The sequence below is a fragment of the Porites lutea genome, chromosome 9 (genome assembly GCF_958299795.1).
Source record: "Porites lutea chromosome 9, jaPorLute2.1, whole genome shotgun sequence".
In the NCBI taxonomy this organism is placed as follows: Eukaryota; Metazoa; Cnidaria; class Anthozoa; order Scleractinia; family Poritidae; genus Porites; species Porites lutea.
Genome location: NC_133209.1, coordinates 4,411,532 through 4,432,500, shown reverse-complemented (window position 1 = coordinate 4,432,500; position 20,969 = coordinate 4,411,532). Strand labels below are relative to the sequence as shown.

General features: G+C 38.4%; 1 protein-coding gene and 1 long non-coding RNA gene across 3 annotated transcripts in view; one reads left to right on the top strand and one right to left on the bottom strand.

The window, feature by feature from the left end:
- Positions 1 to 11,232, top strand: part of LOC140947431 (WD repeat-containing protein 55-like) — an 11,739-nt gene extending 507 nt beyond the window's left edge. Inside the window, exons 3-9 of the mRNA XM_073396539.1 lie at positions 2,259 to 2,356; positions 5,050 to 5,137; positions 6,083 to 6,155; positions 7,227 to 7,333; positions 7,493 to 7,592; positions 8,557 to 8,726; positions 9,710 to 11,232. Coding sequence (XP_073252640.1) covers positions 2,259 to 2,356; positions 5,050 to 5,137; positions 6,083 to 6,155; positions 7,227 to 7,333; positions 7,493 to 7,592; positions 8,557 to 8,726; positions 9,710 to 9,947 — 874 coding nt within the window. The 3' untranslated portion in view covers positions 9,948 to 11,232. The remainder of the gene's footprint in view (positions 1 to 2,258; positions 2,357 to 5,049; positions 5,138 to 6,082; positions 6,156 to 7,226; positions 7,334 to 7,492; positions 7,593 to 8,556; positions 8,727 to 9,709) is intronic.
- Positions 11,233 to 12,543: 1,311 nt separating this feature from the next.
- LOC140947432 (uncharacterized) lies at positions 12,544 to 20,019 on the bottom strand. Of its 2 annotated transcripts, none has more exons than XR_012166965.1 (3): positions 19,862 to 20,019; positions 16,648 to 16,706; positions 12,544 to 13,003 (listed from the first exon to the last, which is right to left on the bottom strand). It is a non-coding gene; the product is annotated as an uncharacterized lncRNA (long non-coding RNA). The 2 variants fall into 2 exon arrangements; XR_012166964.1 differs by lacking the exon at positions 19,862 to 20,019 and adding an exon at positions 16,797 to 16,814.
- Positions 20,020 to 20,969: the final 950 nt, after the last annotated feature.

Genomic DNA, 20,969 nt, shown 5'->3' with positions numbered 1-20,969 from the left:
TGATTTTGGGGTGAAAATTATGCCAAGCCCTTATCTCAAGTTTGATTGGACAATGAATGACACGTGTTTGAACATTAGGGTATCATAAAAATATACCGTAGATTATAATCCAGGGCTGAGTTGTTCAAAGCATGGTTAGCTTTAACCATTGGTTAAGCAGTATCAAAACCAATACGTTGTCAAGATATTAAACGCTGGTTAACGCTAAACCATGCTTCGAGCAACTGGGCCCAGATAAATGTTTCCATGGGAAATTTTCTTGGACAGGATACTTCCTTAATTTTAGCTCAGCTGCTTAAAGAGCATTCCTGACATGCATGAAAAGCCAAAAAAGAGGTGCACTTTGTTGGGGGAGGCAGAAGGAAAGAATGGCCAGCAACGTGGGTGCTCTAAACCCCATTCACTCATTGTAAAACCTTATTTTGATCATTCTGCGAGGGTATAAAGTAGGGTTGCAGATTGCAAGTTGCAGGTTGCACACCAGAATTTTGCTGAAGGTCACCGGGGAGGGACTCTGCATATAAAAGGGGTGGGGATGCTCGTCGTCTTGTTTAGGGGTGTAAATTTCGGATTTTGGTCTCACTTAGGGTGTTCCGGGCAAAACGCCATCATATTTAGCTGTGAAGGTCTCGTTTAGGGTTGCACGTGAAAAAATATTAAAATATGTGTATTGTCTGTGTTTTAACATGGTCTCTTTAAGGGGTCAGAAAAAGCCTGGACTATGCCCGGATCAGTCTCTTCTAGGGGTTTAATTCAAAATTTCCTACGAGCACCCCCACCCATTTCATATGCGGAGTTTCCCCCCCCCCCCCCCAGGGGATAGGGCTATCCATTGGATAAATCATCATCCAGCAGACACCAATAAATTATTGCTTCATCCACTGAACAGAAATTTATCCCATAGATAGCATTATAAATCTACCTTTTGAACAACTGGGGCCAAGATGGGAAGTGTTGCACAAGAACTGGAAGTGGGCCAAAATAGTGCTCCCATGCCTTCTCAAGTCCTGGAATTGGTTTCCAGTCCTTCCCTGAGCCCTGAAAACTTACTTTCTTTTAAAGACTGCTGTAGATGAGGGACACACCCACCCCCTGGCTTAATGGAAAAGTCTAAAACTGCTAGTTTTACCCACTACCAGTTTCTATGTTATATTCTGGTTTTGGGTGATCCTATAGTGATGTATGACTTCATCAACCATTAATGTCAACTAGCATCACATTTCAGGGGCTCAGCGGAGATCTGGGAACCAGTTTTGGGACTTGACAATAAAGTTATGGAACACTATTTTGGCCCACTTCCAGTCCTAGCCTGACTATGTTCAACAAAACAAAATTTCGTTCTATAATCTATAACCTGCAATCCACTGCATTGGCATTCTTTAACTTGCAATACTATACACTTAATGTCAGATCCCGAGGGAAACAGTTAGTTTTGTTTTCCCAAGAGTCCTGATGTTTCCCTCGACTTCGTCTCGGGAAACATCAGGACTCAAGGGACCTGACGTTAAGTGTTTTGTTATATTTCTAGACTTTCACTTCAACAGCAACAAAAGAATAACCGGAGCGAACCAAAACAGTCGACTCCGTACTTACGGTATAACAACACAAATTTAATTCTCAAAACCACTGAATAAATGATTTACAAACAAAAGTACTTTCCTCATATTATCTGCATCTTTTTCCTCCACTAGCTGCTGTTTTTCTTCTGGGAACTTCTGGGATAACTTTAAAAATCGTTGCTTTTTAGCTTGAGGCTTCGTTTTTGTGTTGTTGTGTTCATTCACGAAAAAGAAAACTGGCTGGACCTGGCGGTGTTTTTCCCGCCTTCTGTCACACCACTTTCCACCATGCTTTGATCACGTGCTGCAATGTATCCCGAGCGGGATACATTGTTTAATGTATCACGATCGGGATACATTTGATTTTAGTCAAGGCCACGTGACCAAGAATCAACCAATGGCAGTCCCTGTTTAGTTGAGTGAAAGTCTAGGAATATAACAAGCCCATTTACTGATAGCCTTTGAATGGCTTTTAAATCAGAGGATGTAACCCCTGATTTGAAAAGTAGAAAGTTTTTAAAAAGTTTCATTTTCTTGATACATGTACTTCAAGGCTGTGCTCCTAGAAAATTTTTAGGAAGCCCAAGAAATTGAATGTACAAAGGTGCCCACAGTTGACAACTTTAATTATTTACCAACCAAAAAAAGTTAATATGTGCACGTTTAAAACTATTATAAAACAATTCTTTTTTTCTACAGCTACTCATACTCTGTTTCTGAAGAGAATCATTTGCTTTTGGATCTTCACCATCACAAAAAGGCTTGTAGAGCTTTGGCATTTTCCAAAGATGGCTTGTGTAAGTTTTTAATTTTGATTGAATAGAGAAACCAGCATTTCTTTGACATGTAAATTTTTAAGGAACTGCAATGTTCTTATTGTGTTGTAAAGTACAATGTATAAAGAGTACATGTGCCATGATAGTTCTAAAACAAATAAACAATAACAACAACAAAAAAGTACAGCTGTACACCTTTTACTGTAAACTCAATGTAAGTTTTGTTACTTCAGTGTAAATGTACATGTATATCATGGGATGATACTCAAGGGTCATTTATTGCTCTAGCTCTTCCGTTTCAGAATTGTACACACATCAGCATTACTTTGTAAAGCTTCACAATAATTTAAATAATTGTACAGGAACTTAAGCCATAATATTAAACAGTTTTTAGGGCTTTGCATGCTATGAATGAACAATTAACATAACATAACATAACATAATTTATATAGCTCTAACTCCACTAATTGACCAAAGCGCTTTACAATTCATAATATTAAAATAATTAAAAAGATCCCACTGGTAATAAAATATGAATAAATTAAAAACCTATTAGCAGTCTTATTTATAAAAATATCACAATAAATCCTATTCTAAATTATCAAAAAGTTAAACATTATATGCTTTTTTAAAAAGATCAGTCTTTAAGTGTTTCTTGAATAAATTAATTGTAGCTAAACTTCTAAGATCTAATGGCAGCTCATTCCAGAGTTTCGGTGCAGCAACGGAAAAGGCCCTGTCTCCATATGTTTTAAGTCTTGACTTCGGAACTGCCAGATGTTTTTGATCAGTAGAGCGTAGCGTACGTGAACATGTACGATAACTAAGTAATTCCGTGATATATAATGGTGCCATACCATTTAGCGCCTTATAAACTAACAATAAAACTTTAAAAAGAATCTGAAAGTGAACAGGTAACCAATGCAGTTGAATCAATACAGGGGTGATATGATCAAATTTCTTGGTTAAAGTAACGATACGAGCAGCCGTGTTTTGCACAGACTGCAAACTACCTATCATATGCTTAGGGAGGCCATACAATAAAGAGTTACAATAGTCTAGTTTAGAAGTAACAAACGCATGAACAAGAATTTCCGTAGTTTCCTCAGTGAGGTACTTCCTAATTTTAGAAATGTTCCTTAAGTGGTAGTACGACGTTTTGCAGATCTTATTTACATGTTCCACCATATTACAGCATTCATCAAATATGACACCAAGATTCCTAGCTGAAGATTTGGGGAGTATTTGTTCATCACCAACTGACACATATGAAATGGCAGGCTTTGGGCGCAATTTTGAACTAATTACAATCAGTTCAGTTTTCTCCTGATTGAGCTGTAGCATGTTGTTTGTCATCCACTGGTCAATATCTTTGACACATAGCTCAACAGATGACTTAGCTTGAGCGAGGTCAGCAATGCAGTCAGTTTTAAAAGAAATGTAAAGTTGAGAATCATCAGCATACAAATGGTACTGTAGATTATGAAGATTGATAATATCAGCAATCGGAGATGTAAATAATGAATACAGCAAGGGACCTAACACAGATCCTTGAGGCACCCCATGTGCTAAACAGCGTTGTGATGATTGACAATCTTCAATTTGCACAAACTGTTTGCGAGATTTAAGATACGAATCAAACCATGCAAGGGCATTACCCTTTATACCAAAACGATGGGAGAGTCTAGATAATTATCACATCCCCTGTTATAGGGGTGCATTTGATTGAGCGTATTCTGGAGTAAGTTTACACAAAAGTTTTGTTGCAAACCTCTTATTTCGTGATTTTTGGGCCACTTAAATGCTAACATACATTGGGATCCTTTATTTCAAGCAGATTTCTAGCTATTGCAAATTAAGCAATGAATGCCCAAATGACTGATTTATAGAGTTTATTCCTTTCATATTTATGGTCAATCGAACACACCCTAGGAATCAGGTATCATGCCAGGCAATTTGCATCTTGTTAGAGGGTGGTATCTTAGGGCCTGCTTACATGGAGGTGGGGGACCCCAGGTAGGTTAGGTAACCTGCCAAGGAGGGGTAACCCTACTGTACATATAATCTCTCATTTTGATTCAATCACTTTAACATGATAAGTGGGGTGACGATATGAGAGACAATATTAATATGAATAGGAAGGTTATCCCACCTAAGAGGGTTACCTCACTTACCTGGGGTCTCCCACCTTGATCCCTGTAAACAGACCCTTACTTTTAAACAGGAAGTATATTTTTCCTTACAATTATGCTTGCCTTACATTAACACTTGCAAAACAGAGGATCAAAATTCTCTTGAGTATCATCCCATGATCTTCATTGTGGCATTAACCCTTTAAGTCCCAAGATCCACATACAAATTCTCCCGAATGATCTCCATACATTTCTTTTAAGAAAAGTTGTGAGAATTTGGTTTTAAGATCAAAGTATTCTCTCTTTGGTAATCAATTAAGTAATTCTCATAACTTTTACTTTTGATGATCTGCTGGATATTGTTGGGAGAAAATTGATGTTGGTCACTATTGAGTCCTAAAGGGTTAAAACATACAAGCTAGTGCATAAGGCCTGTTGTCTGCTCACAAGCATAGTTTGGCATCATCACTTCTGTTGTTAATATTTTTATGCTGGATGATGAAATGCATGGGGCCAGAACATGATGATAATGTATTCCTTACAGATTTAAATTTACTTAACTGAAGTTCTTTGGAATTTCAGATCTTTTTACTGCATCAAAAGACAAGTCACTGCAGGCTGTTGACATGAATACAGGAGGAGTTGCACATGCAGTGAACAAAGCACACAAGTATGGTTGTTTACATGTTTTTGCATTTTATTAATCTTAAATTTCTACAGTACAAAATTAATACAAAAGAAAGCTGAAAAAAAATGCAACAATGAAAACTATCTACCAAGCAAAGAGGAAACTGTTACACAACACTTTCACCTAAAAAGACAATGACGATAATTATTACCAAAAATAGCATACAATTTGTTTACAAACAACATGTTTTTAAGTATCACTTTAATGTTGGAAATGAGATGATAACTTGAAGTGGGAAGCAATGTGTTCAGGCCTTAAAATAATGGCTGGTCACCGAACAATGTCCACCCTGAATGGAATCTTTGTAGGCCAAAAGCTCCACTTGCCAGTCATGTAGACTCTTATTGCTGAATGATGACAGGACTTTTTAGTCAGTCATCCACAATGAATGCAAATGCGGTGTTAGCTATACCATAATCTGTTGTTATTTCCTGTGACTGTGTCCCTGAGTCTTACCAAGTCCATTTGAAAGGGATCCAAGATCCAGCATGGTTCACCTTGCTGGTTTCAAATGTTTCCTGTCTAGTGCATTGTGCAGTGGGTCACGGCAATTACATCTCCAGTTTCCAATTATTAAATGTCAACTCTCCTTGGAAAAGAAGAGAAGAGAGAAAATAGACTCTCTTCTCTTCTCTTGACCATTAAATTGATACCTGAGGTTGACTCCCTTAAAGGAGAGTTAAAATGGAATCTTGCGAAGTATAAACTGTTGTGCACCAGCTAAACAAGAGTGAACATTACTATCAAGATAAACTGTCTTCGATCTAATTGAAATCTCTTCCAAAATGACTCATAAGGACTCAGGGACACAGACCTGTAGAAGCTGTAAATAACAAGATAATACAGTGTCTGAGCGCTCATTGAGTCATCCAAAGAGAGTGTCTCTTTTCTAGCCAATTAATGTTGTGTTATTTTTGTAATATTAAGGTCTCCTGTGTACTGCATGAAAGTCATGAATGAAAATCTCCTGGCTACTGGTGATGATGATGGTTGCGTTAAGGTAAACATAGTTCAAGTGAAGAGAATGGACCTTTTTACCGATACGGTGGCCATATTGAATTAATTCGATTTAAGGAGTATTATAGGATGCCCAGAGGGCATGAGCACATTTCGTTTGTATTTTCAAGTGCTTTTCGGGACCGTTTTTCTTAAAGTTTTCTTAGAATAAGATTGTAATGGGAAAAAAGATCCTTGTGCCGTGTTTGGATGTAATAATGATCACCTTTTTCTAGTTTAGTATTAGAAATATGGCCTTCCACTATATATTTCTTGGGAAAAAGGCGATCATTACTACATCCAAACACGGCACAAGGATCTTTTTTCCCATTACAATCTTATTCTAAGAAAACTTTAGGAAAAAATGTCCCGAAAAGCACTCGAAAAAACAAACGAAATGTGCTCATGCCCCCTGGGCATCCTATAATACTCCTTAAATCGAATTAATTCAATATGGCCGCCGTATCGGTAAAAAGGTCTATTAGTGCTCAAATCTGTCTGGGGGGGATCTAAAATACGGCAGAACCTCTATTCAGGGGACACCCTTGGGAACAAGGAAATTGCCGTCTGAAAAGAGGGGTCTCCTGAATGGAGGTTGGGCTGGGAATTGTCAAAAAAGTAACCTACAAATAAATATTTTCCTTTTTTCTGCCTTGAAATCTGCTACAGTAAATATTTTAAGTAGATAGACAATGCATAAAAAATCATAATGAACTTATATCTCTGCAAAATTCTGTGTTGAAATGTCACAAGTGCAGTACATTGATCCAAATGGAGGTTAAACCTGAGTTTTGGGACACAGAAAGAGTGTCCCAGTTTCCCCTGAATAGAGGTGTGACTGTCCCTTTAATAGAGGTTATGAATGCAAAGGTTATGTGAACATTTTTCCGGGACCAAATTTTGTGTTCCGAAATGAAAGTCCAAGCCTTGAATAGCGCTGTCCCATAGGAGAAGTTCCACCGTAAGAAGACAATATTGACAATAATTTTTATCACTATTGTTACTGTAGTGGAAAGCATTAATTTTGTGCCTTGACAAAATTTTTTGGTGCTTCTTTTTAACCATTTTGATCTAGTTCTGGGACACGAGACAAGCATCAAACATACTGACGGTGACAGATAATGAAGATTTCATCTCAGATATGGCCTGTGATGCTGAAAACCGAACACTTCTAGCCACAAGGTGTGAAACAGTGCAAATATGTACATATGTACATGGTGATTATTTTAATGAATTTTCAGTGGATTGTATTGTTCTTCATAATTTTATGTTAAGTTCTCCTACATTTAACTACATGTATAGGACATTTTCTTTCTTTTTGCTTTATTTTGTTTCTGTTAGTGGTGATGGTACTTTGTCAGTGTTCAATGTGCGGCGGCAGAAGATTGAACAAAGGTCAGACAACATGGAAAGTGAGCTACTTTCTCTGGCAATTGTTAAGGTGAATATGCATGGGAACTAATAAAAAGAATATTTTACAGTCAAGCCATGTCAAGTGCTCCCCCAAGACTCTATGAATGAGTTACCTATTCAAAAGGAATCCATCAGTCATTTCTACAACCAGTATCAAATCCAAATCTGCATTCCTGCATGCGAAGTGAGCGGTGAAATGTTTACGATAACTTCTATTTATTCAGTTGGATTGAAATACATGTATCTTTGAGTGGACAAAATTGCTTCCAAGCCATTAAAATCAAATTCAAGAAAACTGAGCTAGTAGAAATTTCATGACAACATGTACCTTGCATGTGAAGTCACTTCTCATTACGCATGCAGGAATGCAAAGATGAATCTGAAATCTACAACTACCAATAGATTCAACTTTTGGATGATAAATTCATTAATGAAATCTTGGGTGGTGCGCTTGACCTGGCTTCATCCACAGACTCAAAAGTTAGAAGTACGTACAAAATAAATAGCACCATGTAAAAGTACAGCTGAAGAGGTTTCATTTGAATGGTAACACCATAGGATTTCATCCACAGACTCAAAAGTTAGAACTACGTACAAAACAAATAGCACTATGTGAAAGAACTGCTAAAGAGGTTTCATTTAAATGGTATCATCGCAGGATTTCATCCACCCGAATTAGCAGTTAGACCTAGCAAGACACACCTTTACAATGACTGTAGGAGGGAACTTTGCTGCTGTGGTTACCGGTCGTTTCGCTTCCAAACAAAGTCGTTTCGATGCAAGTTTATTCAGTGGAGGTGTAAATAGTTTCACGTACTTGGCATAAACAACGAAGAATAATTATTCACCCCACTTATTTTCTTGTTCGCGCGCAAGCAATACTTGAAGTGATAGAAATTTTTGTGTAAACTCGGTGCTCGAGGTCGTATGGAAACGACTCGTATCGAAACGACTCTGTTTTAAGACGACCAGTTCCCGCTGTTTTTTTGCAGGGCGGACGTAAAGTAGTGTGTGGCACTGGCGATGGCATCTTGAACCTCTTCTCGTGGGGTGAATGGGGCGACATTAGCGACCGTTTCCCGGGTCATCCACTATCAATTGACTCATGTGTGGCTGTGAGTGACAGTGTAGTGTGCACCGGATCCATGGACGGAATAATCAGGTGCGTGTTGTAGCACGAATTCCCGCTATCACATTGTACTGCTAATTGATTAGTTAATTAATCCCTTTTTTTCACCCTCGGCAGTGTTGATAGCACTTATGCTAGTGGGGCCGAGCAGATGTCTGAAACAAATAATTAAAATATTAGCAAACATAACAGGGTTAATAATCCCGACTGACTGGAGGCAAACCAGCGGGCTATTTACAAGCTTGGTCGAGGATTTGAACTCGTGACTACCGTGAACAAATCCAGCTAGCGGTTACCCTGGGTGCCAGAGACTTTTCTAGCGCGGTTTCCGGTTTCTGTCGCCGCTCGTAGCTTCGGCCTACGGCCGAAGATGTGTCGGCCTTCGGCCAACACCGAAAATTCCCCCCGTACGGTACCCAGGGTAGCTAGCGGTCAGAGCGGGAATTGAACTCGGGGCCTTTAAGTCCAGCGCTCTAACCGCTCGTTACACTTCAATACGCCATTTTGCATAAGCGCCTTATGATTGAGTACTCAGTTTGTTGTGGTCCGCCTGGTGTTTCCTTCAAGTTCCGTTGAATGCTTTGTTGCCTTTTTTATGAATCAGGTTTCTATCAGGCCACGTTTTTTCATTTTCCCTCTCCGGCACAAACTGGGCACCAGCGTTAAACGCTGAGATTTCTGTGACTTATGTGATTACCGCCCTTCTAACTCTGTTGATAGAGAGCTAGACTGCTGGGCGAGAGGTTGCGGGCTTGAAAATCGGCTAAAACTCCTGTCAAGATCTATAAAAAATGGTAAAATCACCTTGGCTGTGAAATGTACGTGAGAAAAGTAAAATAATAATAATAATAATAATGATGATGATGATGATGATGATGTTTGTTTGTTTATGTTTTTGTACTTGTTTTGCCGTCGCCTTTGTCATTGGGTAAGCTCCCATTAGAAGCAATTGAGCCTTTTTTTAGTAGAACAAAAAAGGATTTTATATTTTTCCCTTAAACTTTTAAATCTCTCAGAGCGGTGCATATTTTACCGAACCGTTTCGTTGGCACCATCGGTGAACACGATGACTTTCCCGTGGAGAGAATGCGCCTGTCAAGAGATGGTAACACGCTGGCCAGTTGTTCGCATGATCAAAGCATCAAATTTTGGGACGTGAGTCATGTTAAGAATGTTTCCGTGGATCCCGGCAGTAAAAGGACGAGCGCAGCTGCTTCAGAGACAGCCACAAATGATTTTTTTGCTGATCTCTAACATCCTCATCTACTGCGGTGAAACCTCCGTGATACAGACACCAAAGCGTTAGAGCCAAGTGCCCGCATTACAGAGGTGTTGGTATTAGAGGCGAAGGGAATTGTACGAAGATTGATACCTCTGGGACCTAGAGAACTGTCTGCAATGGAGAGGCTCAGGTTGTAAGGAGAGATTCGACGGTGTAGCGCTGAGCCAGGGGCTGATGGGCTTCTGTGAGAGTCTGTTCTTATTCTCTCTGACCGGAGATGTATTTGTCTCGTCAACATTGCTAACTATCAGCTTAATAGACTTTTTGAAGCGCTATTGGTCATAGATGAGGAGGTTAACAGAGTCATTCTCTTTATAGTCATGATAAAGTAGTTGTATCAGAGTCAACCTCTAGGCTACTTAATCTGTTAGTCGGCGTGGAGTAAAAACTCGGATTATGCTATCTCGTGTTTGGCGATATTTGAAACCACCTCGCCACACTTTCATCCTCGGTGCTCAAGTCATTAAATGGTGTTGCCCAAGAAGAAGTTATCAGCTAAACGTTTTGGTCTGTTAAAGTGCGCAAGGGAGGAAATACTAGAAATCTGTAACTAAGGGGAAACTGCCACAGTTGGTGACACGTAGACTTGATGGTCGTGCCAACCTGTTTGCTGAAGTTTTGCTTGCCTCAACCTAGACTGCAAAACAGCCCGTATTTTTGCGTAGGTCAAGAAACGGGAGCGGTCAAACGAAAGTTCTGGAACGAGGTCGAAAACAAAGTGTGAGACTGGAGAGAGATGCGAAGACGTTTTAGTTTATCCTTGTAAATTTATGCATATGTTTGCAAATTCAAATGCATATAAGCATTCCTTTTTCCCAAGGGTTATTCCTCTCTGAAACAGTCAGCCTAGTGATGCCGTCTGTGCAGAATCAGTTAGGTCCTTCCAAGCTAAGTTAATGCATTAAGCCTTAGCTACAGTGATTTATTGAAGTATTTTGTAATAATGACGATAATAGTCAATCTAAGTTTTTTGCAATAAGTTTTATGCCAGGGATATGTAGCATTTAATTGTACTCCTCTCTGTGCCGTTTGACCTTTTAACATCCTGTATAGTGTTTTTCACTTAAGGATTATAACGCGCGTGCTTCGCCTAAAAATCTTGCGTAGGCGCCTTGAAAAACTGATTTTGAGGGAAAATAACCGACTGTTTTGGAGTCTAACATAATCCATCCTGGACTACTTGGAGAGAGGTAAACCCAACCGAGAAAGACACGATTGTGGAGCGTCAAATGATAAACTAGTACAATGACGTTTCGTTGGGCATTGTTGACCGTCAGCAATGCCCAACGAGACCCGTAACCCTAACCCGTAACCCTAACCCTAACCCGGGCCTTGTATTCCCAGGTTCTTGGTACAGCTACAGCGCTTGAAGAGTATACAGTAAAACCTGTTTAAATTGGACACCAAAGGGACAGAACCAAGTGTCCGCTTTAAAGAGTTGTCCGTATTATAGAGGTAGGGAAAATATGATTTTTGGCATTTCTGGGACCAAACGAACTGTCCGTAATAGAGAGGTGTCCGTATTATAGAGGTGTCCGTAAGGAGAGGTAAGACTGTACTTAGTAACGGAGCCATTCGAAGGTTGCAGCGACTCTTCGAAGTATCTTTTTATTAATGGAAAAAAGAAATAAAACTGAAAAGAGTCTAAAGCTGCCAAAACGGGGTTTACCTCATTGTAAAAGCCTGCGATTTTTTTTTGTTTCACACCTGTATTATTTCCCTAGGCTCTGTTTTGTTGACTTCTTTGATTTTTTTATTACGTTGCTCGTAAAAGATAAAGGTTTTGATAATGAGGATGAGCTTAATCATCTTCGCCGTGTGGCCGCTTTCGAGTGCGTTATTCCAATGTTGCATATGGTTAGAGTAGTGGGGTAAAAATTAGCCTGCAGTGCAGGCGTATTTTGGGTGGGCGAAAGCTTGTTCATGTTTGTATTATTGTAGCCGCCATCTTTGATTTTATGACAGCGGAAGATCCGGGAGAGAAAAGCAACAATACATGGCGCTTTCTTGAGCAAAACCATTCGCACGCCCTGAGCGTGAGAAAACGCCTGCACTGTAGGCTAGGTAAAAATGATATATCTTGCACAAATAACTACTTTCTGTCTTTACTGTCGTAAAAATGCAAGAGTAATTTTCACATGCACAAATTTCGGTCGGCGTCAAATGGTTACCAAGTAGAGGGGGTATTAAAGATGGTGGGCGACAATAACGAACATGCAATTTGTACCCTTCTGTTCTCTTTACTTGCGGAAATGACTACCTTTCAGTAGCAACTGGCAGTTCTTTACAACTTAATTATAGCCCAAAAAAATGGCTGGCCTTTATTGCCGCTTCTATTTTTGTTTGTTTTGTCCCTATTATTAGGATCTTCCTAGCGAAAGCAGTTTATATGGTGCTAGGATCTTCCTACCTCTCAGCTTGGAATATCCTAGCGCTTGGGACAAGTACAACCCTTTGCATGTAAACTGAATATTGAAAATATGTGGCGCTAGGATGATCCTCCTTTTAGGATCTTCCTGGTGCCAGGATCTTCCTCCCTCCATGTAATAAGGACTCGATCGGCAGAAATTAAGAAGTTTTTTTTAAGCTTCTCTTATACTTTATTCCAGGAATGTTTCTCTGTACAGAACTTGGTATATAAATAAAGCCTTCGCTTATTAAATACTATCAGTGTTTTGTCGAATCTACCTAATATTTGTCTGTTATATTACAATTACTACTTTTCAAATGCGCGCATTTAAGGTCGTTTAAACTAATTGAAATCAAGACAGTCTCTGCTACAATGGCCTGAATTTGTTGCGCATGCGTCCTTGCAGGGGTTAAGGGAATAAAAGCATTTGTCGAAAAAATTATCTCCTGAAGTTGCATCACTCGTACTGCAGTAGTGAAAACAAGTATCGCAGCACCCCTCACATTGAGCCACAGTCTGGGCTTGTCTTTTCCAAGGCATTCTGTAGGTAGCGACAGGAAGAAAAAGCGTGCAAATCACCAACAGCACAATTGTTAAAAAAGCTATTTTTTGTGACATCTGAAAGATAAGAAAAAATAGTTGCACTTGTGATTCATTGGCAAATGATGTTCTTGTTTGTTCAAGCCCCCACAATCAACGGATAACGTTGTCACCGCGTGTGTTGGCCCCCTTGAGGATCGGGGTTGAAGGGGGCGGAGGGGATAACCCTCCATTTCGGAACCCTTGAGTAGGGTTTGAATGGTTACGGTGTGCGGTCTTCATGAAAAGTTCGGTGCCGGCTACTCTTTTAAAATTTAGATTTATGGTGTCAGTTGTATACTAATAGTCTAAGCTAATGCTTAAATTTCGTCACACAGTCGAACCTCCCGTAAGCGACCACCCAAAATGCAAAGACTGGTGGTCGGTTACAGGAGGTAGTCCTTTTCTAGAGGTTCCAACTGTTAGGCTTTGACTGGGCATATTTTGGTGTTTTGGATTGGCGGTCGTTTATGGGAGGTGGTCTTTTACGAGAGGTGGTCGCACGTGGAGACTCGACTGTATTTCTTTTTAGTAAAATACAACTAGTGGTCTATTTTCAATGCTGCGTTCTGATTGGTTGGGCTACTACGAGGCTATATGTTATAGCCCACTAGTAGCGAAAAGTGCCGGCTTTGAAAACCAAAACAGTGGCGGCTGAATCACGTTTTGCTAGCTAAAGTTGTTTTGTGTCGATATTTTCACCAAATAGTTGGATTTTACTACAGCAATTATTCCTCTCGCCCTCATGGCTTCCGAGTCAATAGCCCATTCGGCCTTCGGCCTCATGAGCTATTGACTCAGAGCCCATTCCCCCATTAAATAGCCTGCGAGCGAGCTTTTCAATTGGGGTAGTCGCGTGAATAGCAAGCGAAAAGAGGGTTTCGCCGCTCGCTAGATTGCTAGTAGATCTTTCTTAGCATAACACACACTTCGCGTATGTAATCAAACGTTAGGCCCTATTATTCGAGGCTGGACGCTTATCAACCTTTTCTACTTTTAGGATGGGTGCTTATTCGAGGTAAGTGCTAATTTGAGGTTTGGCGCTTATTCGAATAAATACGGTATTCGTTTAAAATAGAACCTGCAGTGCGATTTTTGTCAATCTTAACCGATTTAGTGTTTATATTGTCTACGCTGATATAACTGAATCAAGGGGGGGGGGGGGGGGGGATCTATACTCGTTTAGGAACAGGAGCAATATTTTATATACCAATTGTTTCCTTAAAACACCAAAATGATTATATTTGTGTGCGCATGCTTTGAGAACGTTTCCGACGATTGTTTCTTTTTCTGCACCGTCAATCACTCTATATTTATTCTAGAGAAAAGAAGTTACTGCTCGTTAAAAAAAAGAGAGAAAAAAAAACTGATGGGTCACCACACTCGCTTTAAAATTATCGTTTCAAAATTACCTCTTTTGTAACTCCAGTCTTAAGGCAAAAGCCGCCATGTTTTCGTGTGCGTGCGCCAATCACGCGTGAAATTTTGCGTACTAAGTGTGCTCAATGCAAAACTAAGTAATAACTTTAAGGTTGAAAAAGAAACGAGTAAGAACACAACTTTCATTAGATAACTGACGACTGTGTAAGAAAACTAGCAGTAAGTAGCAGCAGACTTAAACAGACTAGTTATGGTTATGTTTTGAAGCCAATCTACCACTGTAAAAGGATTGAAAAGTTGACGTTTCGAATTTGAAACCTTCGCGAGAGAGATTCGCGATGGAGTTCGCTCTGATGAGGGGCAAACGTACAAAAAGTCAGCTTTTGATGTCTTTACGGCGGTGAACTAAGCTTTTTTCAAGAGCAATTTGTTGAGTCTCAGCCCCCAACAACACAGTTCCCTTGTTTCTTTTAAAACTACCCCTTTTTGAACGGCATTGCTCAGTTCATTTGATGCATCAGCGTTAAATATTGAAAGCTTGCCAAAAGATTAGGGTTTCAAAAACTGACCCTGGAGAATAATTCGGCACTTCCGCACCGGCAACACTTTAAAGATAAAAATATTTCTTTAAAATTGCTTTAGCCAAACGTGATCGAGTATCTGGTGAAAATATTATGTCAAAAAGATCAGTGAATGAAATTGTTAATAAACAACCGTCTAATTTCTCAACTAATGTTTTCGTTTAAGAAATCTAGGTTCTCTAACACCACAGTTTTTGATAGTTTGACTACAGTGCAGGTTCGATTACCGCCGTATACAGTCGAACGACATTCAAGGATCGAGTTATGTCAATTAAAATTTCGTACGAACGAAGGGGGATGTCATTATGATCACGAAATTAATTTGTGCCCTTGCATCAAGCGAAGAGATTTCCCGCCCTTTTGCGCAATAGCCTAACAAAAACTAAATATACTTTTGCAAAATATCAGAAATCTTACACAACAACACAAGTATGTGAAATTTTTGTGGTTTTTACGTTTGACCCGCGAGAAAATGAAGGGCTGTCCTTACCTTAAATGACTTTTTCGACAAGAAATATGATGCGGCGAAATTCGCTTGGAAATGTTTTCAAGGAAGTGAAAGATTTTGAAACGTTATGTTTAGGCGCGCGTCATACCAAACAAACATGTTTACGGCGTTTGAGTAAAATATGACCGAAATTTTATATGACCGGACAGTGGGCAGAAATAACGCCTCACTTCCGAAGGCACACCAAGAGAAAACATTCGTGCCATTCATGGCATAGTTGTAACTTGAATTCACGCCGGATTTTTATAGGTAATAAACCTGTACCTTGTGATCGAAAATATACGTCTTTTGCTAAATTGTTGCTTTTTTTGTTTAAGTATAGAAAGCGAAAAAGTCGGCAGGTTACGTTTATTTTATATAATTTTTATTATTTGCTATTTTTAATTATTTATTTTTTCTATTGTGGAAATCACGCGAACATAATATCCTGTTAAAAGTTTGACAGAAGAAAATTATTTAATTTTTCAAAAAAGCAATAAGATAAACCGCGAAAAGAACTCGTCATAACTTTCCATCGGGCGTGGCCGCGATTTTGGATATAATAATCTTTGTTTTCAATGCTTGTCTAAGGAAACGGTTAAAGGCAGTTCAGTTAATCGCCTTACGAAAAAGTCACGCACTGCAAGAGACCCTGAAAGCGGAACTTCTCACTATAGATCTGCCTACGACGCGCTCTATTAATTCAAAAAATCCACCGTGTAGTTCCATGAAAAAGTTCTGTTTGAACATTTGCTTAATGAAATGCTGTAGTTTTGACTGGATTGGCGCGTCATGGCGGTATTTTAGTCGCATCCCCGTGAAAAAACAGCCATAAAATCATCTGCTGTTTGCTGTTCTAAGGAAATCAGGAAAAATTTTAATGTTTCACTTTCTTCTCTTGGAAAACACAATTATTGCACGCGCGCGTGTTGGATGTGATATACAATTATTCCCAACCAACTCTTATCCAACACGTGCTCGCTGATTAATTGTTCAAAGTAAACCTTCACGACCGCGAAATGAAGTAGCCTTGCATAGTGTGATAGTGTCATTAAGGACGTACAGGTTATTTCTTGTTATGCAAGCAGATGTACCACAGTAACGTAGAATAATTTTTAATATATATGCCCGAAACCCACTTTGCATTCCCAGCTCATTATTTCTCAGTGTGCTTACCATAAAAAAAACCACTTTAAATGTACTTTTTTTTACAGAAAATAATTTTAATCACAAACCTTTCGTGGACGTTTCCCTTCTTTGGCTTCCGTAACGCTTCTGTGTCAGTATAGGTTTTCTGTGGAGATAAGTGAAAAGCAATGATTAAATAATTTTAATTCTCGAGTAATATTATTGATTCTAAAAGTTTACATTCGCTAAGACTTACTTTTCGGGCCCAAGAATCGCTGAAGAATATAGTACTATATTAGCCAACCTCTAGGTGAATTTACTTTTATTGCCCCTGCTCCGACCGTTATTTATGTAATTGTCAGATGAAAATTCTTTTCACATTAAATAAGTGACCCACTTTAGCTCCCAGTGGAAGGAAGGAACGAGAAAGACGACATGCCGTTTATATTGACCCTAAATGGCAGTGATATATTCTTCTCGGTATTAAGGCGCTGTCATTTTTACGTAGGAACAATATCAAACTGCCAAACAACAGTTGTGGGGGAGTGAATACTTGAAAATAGATCACCTAATATTCGTTGGCTAATTGCTCTTTCCTGATACTCGTACTCTTTCAAATCAATCCAAAGCGTCTTCGCTGGCTTTTGGCTTTCAGTAAACTAAAAGCCTTTTATATCATGATAATAAATTAAACCTCGCGATTGTCAACATCGGAACCATTTGCTTCAAAGATCCACATCCGCCTCTGTATTCATGTTGCTGGGCGAATTAGGAGCTCTGAATTTAATCATGTTTATGTCATCAAAACCAATCAATTCAATTCTGAAGGCACCCTCCACCTGTTGGTATTCAAGAGGCCAAAATCAGATAATAGAATCGATAGTCAAACAATAATGGACAAGGCGATTGTCACCCTAAAAGACAGACAGACTACTTGTCTGCGTAAAAGGCAACCCGGCAAGAAAAGCTAAAACAGGAAAAAAAAAATAATAATAATAATAATATATAAAGAGTGTCTCTCATCCCCCTCCCCCTTTTTTTCTCCATAATTTGTGATTGCTTTGTTTTTCTGTTTTTGCGAGTTCGCTTTTGTTACGGCTATATTGGACTAGAAACGAAAAACGGAATGTTTTTTGTGGTCATTTGATTTGTTAGCGGTAAATATTACGATGACCCTAAACAGACAAGAATGTAATCGTCTTGACAATTTCACGCTTTTTGAGCCCATTCTTTTCGAAGCGTGCAACTTTATTAATCGTCATCTTGCCGAATACAAATCTCAATATGCGATGCCTTGCAGCTGTAAATTGGTGGTTAATTTTTTTTTCCCCATGTTACTGTAAGTTATAATTTTTGAAATATTTTAGATCACAAATCGCGATCTCGTGGTTGATTAAAATTTTTTTAACGTTCTTTTGCGGTCCAAGATTATTTCTTTGGAGGCTATTTGTTCAGTGAAAGCTTGTATTGGCTAAATTATTAAATGTATCTTGACATTTTTTAAATAGCCCAGAGCGAAAAAGGCAATTTCCTCAGGACCAAGCTGTTTCTTAAGTGTCATAGGATATTAAGCGTGAAAAGTGAAGCAATTAAAGCTCTGTAGAAGCCTTGGATTGGTTTATTTGACCGAAAATTGGCGAACATCTAAGGAAAATTTAAACAAAAGTTTGAGATGCGAGATTAATTCTTACAGGTTCATATAAGTCAACGCGGCTATTAAACCTAATTAACACCGGATTGAGAACTTAAAACACACTACCGCGGAAACTGTGTGAGGTATTCATCCACTAGCCATCGTTCACTTTAGTGTGATCAATTTTGCTTTTCCTTCTTGTCAGTCAGTTAGGTTGAGGCCGTTTCACGAAAAAAGCTGCAGTCGATGCGGACAGTTTCAATGTATTTGTTCGATAAGATATGCCTCATATTTATTGCTTTTTCAACAAGTTAAAAGGCTCTTTCCTTAAGTTTTATTATTATTATTATTATTATTATTATTATTGTTATTATTATTATTATTATTATTATTTTACTTCATGATTCTGTAATAAAGAAAAAAGATGATGAACAAGGCCAGATCTCGTTTCCTTTTGAGAGAGAATCGTAAAAAAGGTACAAAAACAACAACTTACTGTCATACTCCAAAATGCGCTCGTTTCAGCGGGCAGAAGTCAAACACATGACCAACATTTAACTAAAGAAACACTTATTTCATTCAATTATTACTATTTAATCATTTAGTATAATTCTCTTTTGCTGCATGTTTAAGCTATTTCAAAGATAAATTGATGCACAGTGTTATATTTCAATATCCTCAGCAGTAATAGTTAAAGGCTTGTATAAACCTTTGCCCAAACGAAGTGGCCAGCGAATATTATTACCAAAAACGTATTCGCAGCGACTTTTAGTACATACGGTTGATGCTCGTGAAATCCTATGTATCAGACGTATATTGGGCCACCCGAGCTGTAAGTGATTTAAATTCAAAAAGCACGGTTTTATCAGATGTTTTAAATGAAGTACTAAATTTTCAACCATTGTAAAGTTGATAGATTCAATTACTTAAGTTTTGACACAATATTGAATTATTGTGATGTCTTCTTTTTACTAACCCAGCGTGGTTAATTTTCTCTACAAATACTAACCAAAAAACATAATATCAGTTTTTTGCGGTTAGCGTCAGTCGCAACACGAATTATTGAGCCAGAAGCGTTTTTAGCGAGCGGTTAAACTGAAAACAGTTAACGAGTGGAGTTTAGTTTACGTCAGCTCATGACGTTCGGAGTTGATAAGCTTTAGATATGAGATTATAAGATCATGAGCGGAGGACTATGAGAAGTGAGTAACAAACACGAAAATGAAGATAAAGAAAAAAAGCATTATAATGATGAAATCAAGGTATAGAAACTGCTTCGCCCAAATATTTCGGACATTTGACTTTTATCAGCAGCAACTCCAATCGAGAGAATTACTTTTGTTTTAAACTTTTAAGAGTAGCTGGAAGTCAAACGGAACTGTGAAATGAAATGTAAACGCAGCTTTTCCGTTTTGCATAAACAAAAAACGGTGGTCATTGTATGCTGAAACAAAAAACGTAGAATATTTCTACTGAAATGATAGCTTTCCTCACTCTTATTTCTCTTTTTCAATAATAAATAGTTGTATGAACTGAATTATTTCTGGTTGCGATAAATTCTTAAGATGCGTAATAGATAAGTGTCTATTACAGTGAGAAGCGTAGACTTTTGGGCTTTTATGAAACTAGTCTGTTCCAAAAATAGGCCGAACTTTGCTTTTAAAACGTTAAGAAAATTGTTACTTAACCTCGTAAATCCAGCTTCAATGCTGTGGCTGAAGAAAAGCGTGAATGTCTTGAGATAGTTGGCAAAGTGCAAGGACGTTCGCGTTCAACGCTTGCTGTCACTTTTTGAGATATATCGACGGAAAGAAAGTTGTCGCGTACTTATCGCTCCTTTATCCTTTTATTAAAATCTCCACCACTTTTCACACGCTATGGCTTACATTATTAAATAAGACCAGCTGTTTTGAAATTAAAACGCACTTTCTATAGAACTAACAACAATACTATTCGTTTTTGGTTTTTTCTTTACGCACGCCAATTATCATCTCAAAGAAAAAATAAAACTGTTACATGAGATGGGGGTGTAAGTAATAGTGTGTGGGATTTGTTGTGCTTTCAAAGTGTTGACATCGTTTCATCTTTTCTTTTCTTCTTCTTTTTTTTCTTTTTTCTTTGTTTACTTTTTTTTTCAGTCGAAGGCGATAAACTTAAGACGAGGGTGAATATGCAAGCATATAATCTCTTTCTTTCCTGCTATTCAAGCCTTTGAGCTTCTTTTACCCTCCAAGCTTGCCCAAAAGTGCACATTTTAATTGCCTTATTTTAAGTTTCTGTTGAAAGCTTATGTATGTAAGGATCTAGACAAGGAAATTACGAAAAGTGACTTTGTAGATGTCATTTTTTTCTTTAATCCATCCTTAAATGTATTCTTTATTTCTCTAAAAATAATTGATGTTGCTTTTAAAAGAAATTAAGTTTAACTCGCACAAATTTCCTTTACTACTCAGCTTGCGCTTAAGCGATCTGATAACCTGATGAATACTTTATTTTCGCCACTTTCTTTCTTGTTTAAAATGCAAATTGGCTGGATCGTTAATATAATGACGGTGATAACTCCGTCTTGTCGTGAAATTCGCGCTATGTCATGAAATTGAAGCAAGTCAAGCTACTGCAGAAATCATCTAAAAATGAATTTACGCCTCATCTCTCATGAGTATCGTCCACAATTATATTGAATTGAAGGCATTACCTTCCCCAGATTATTCAAACTATCCCGTCGCAAGCTCTCAGTCCTTGCGCCGCCTGTTCTCCATCAATACTTCGCCGTCCTTTTGCTTCTTCATCATCATC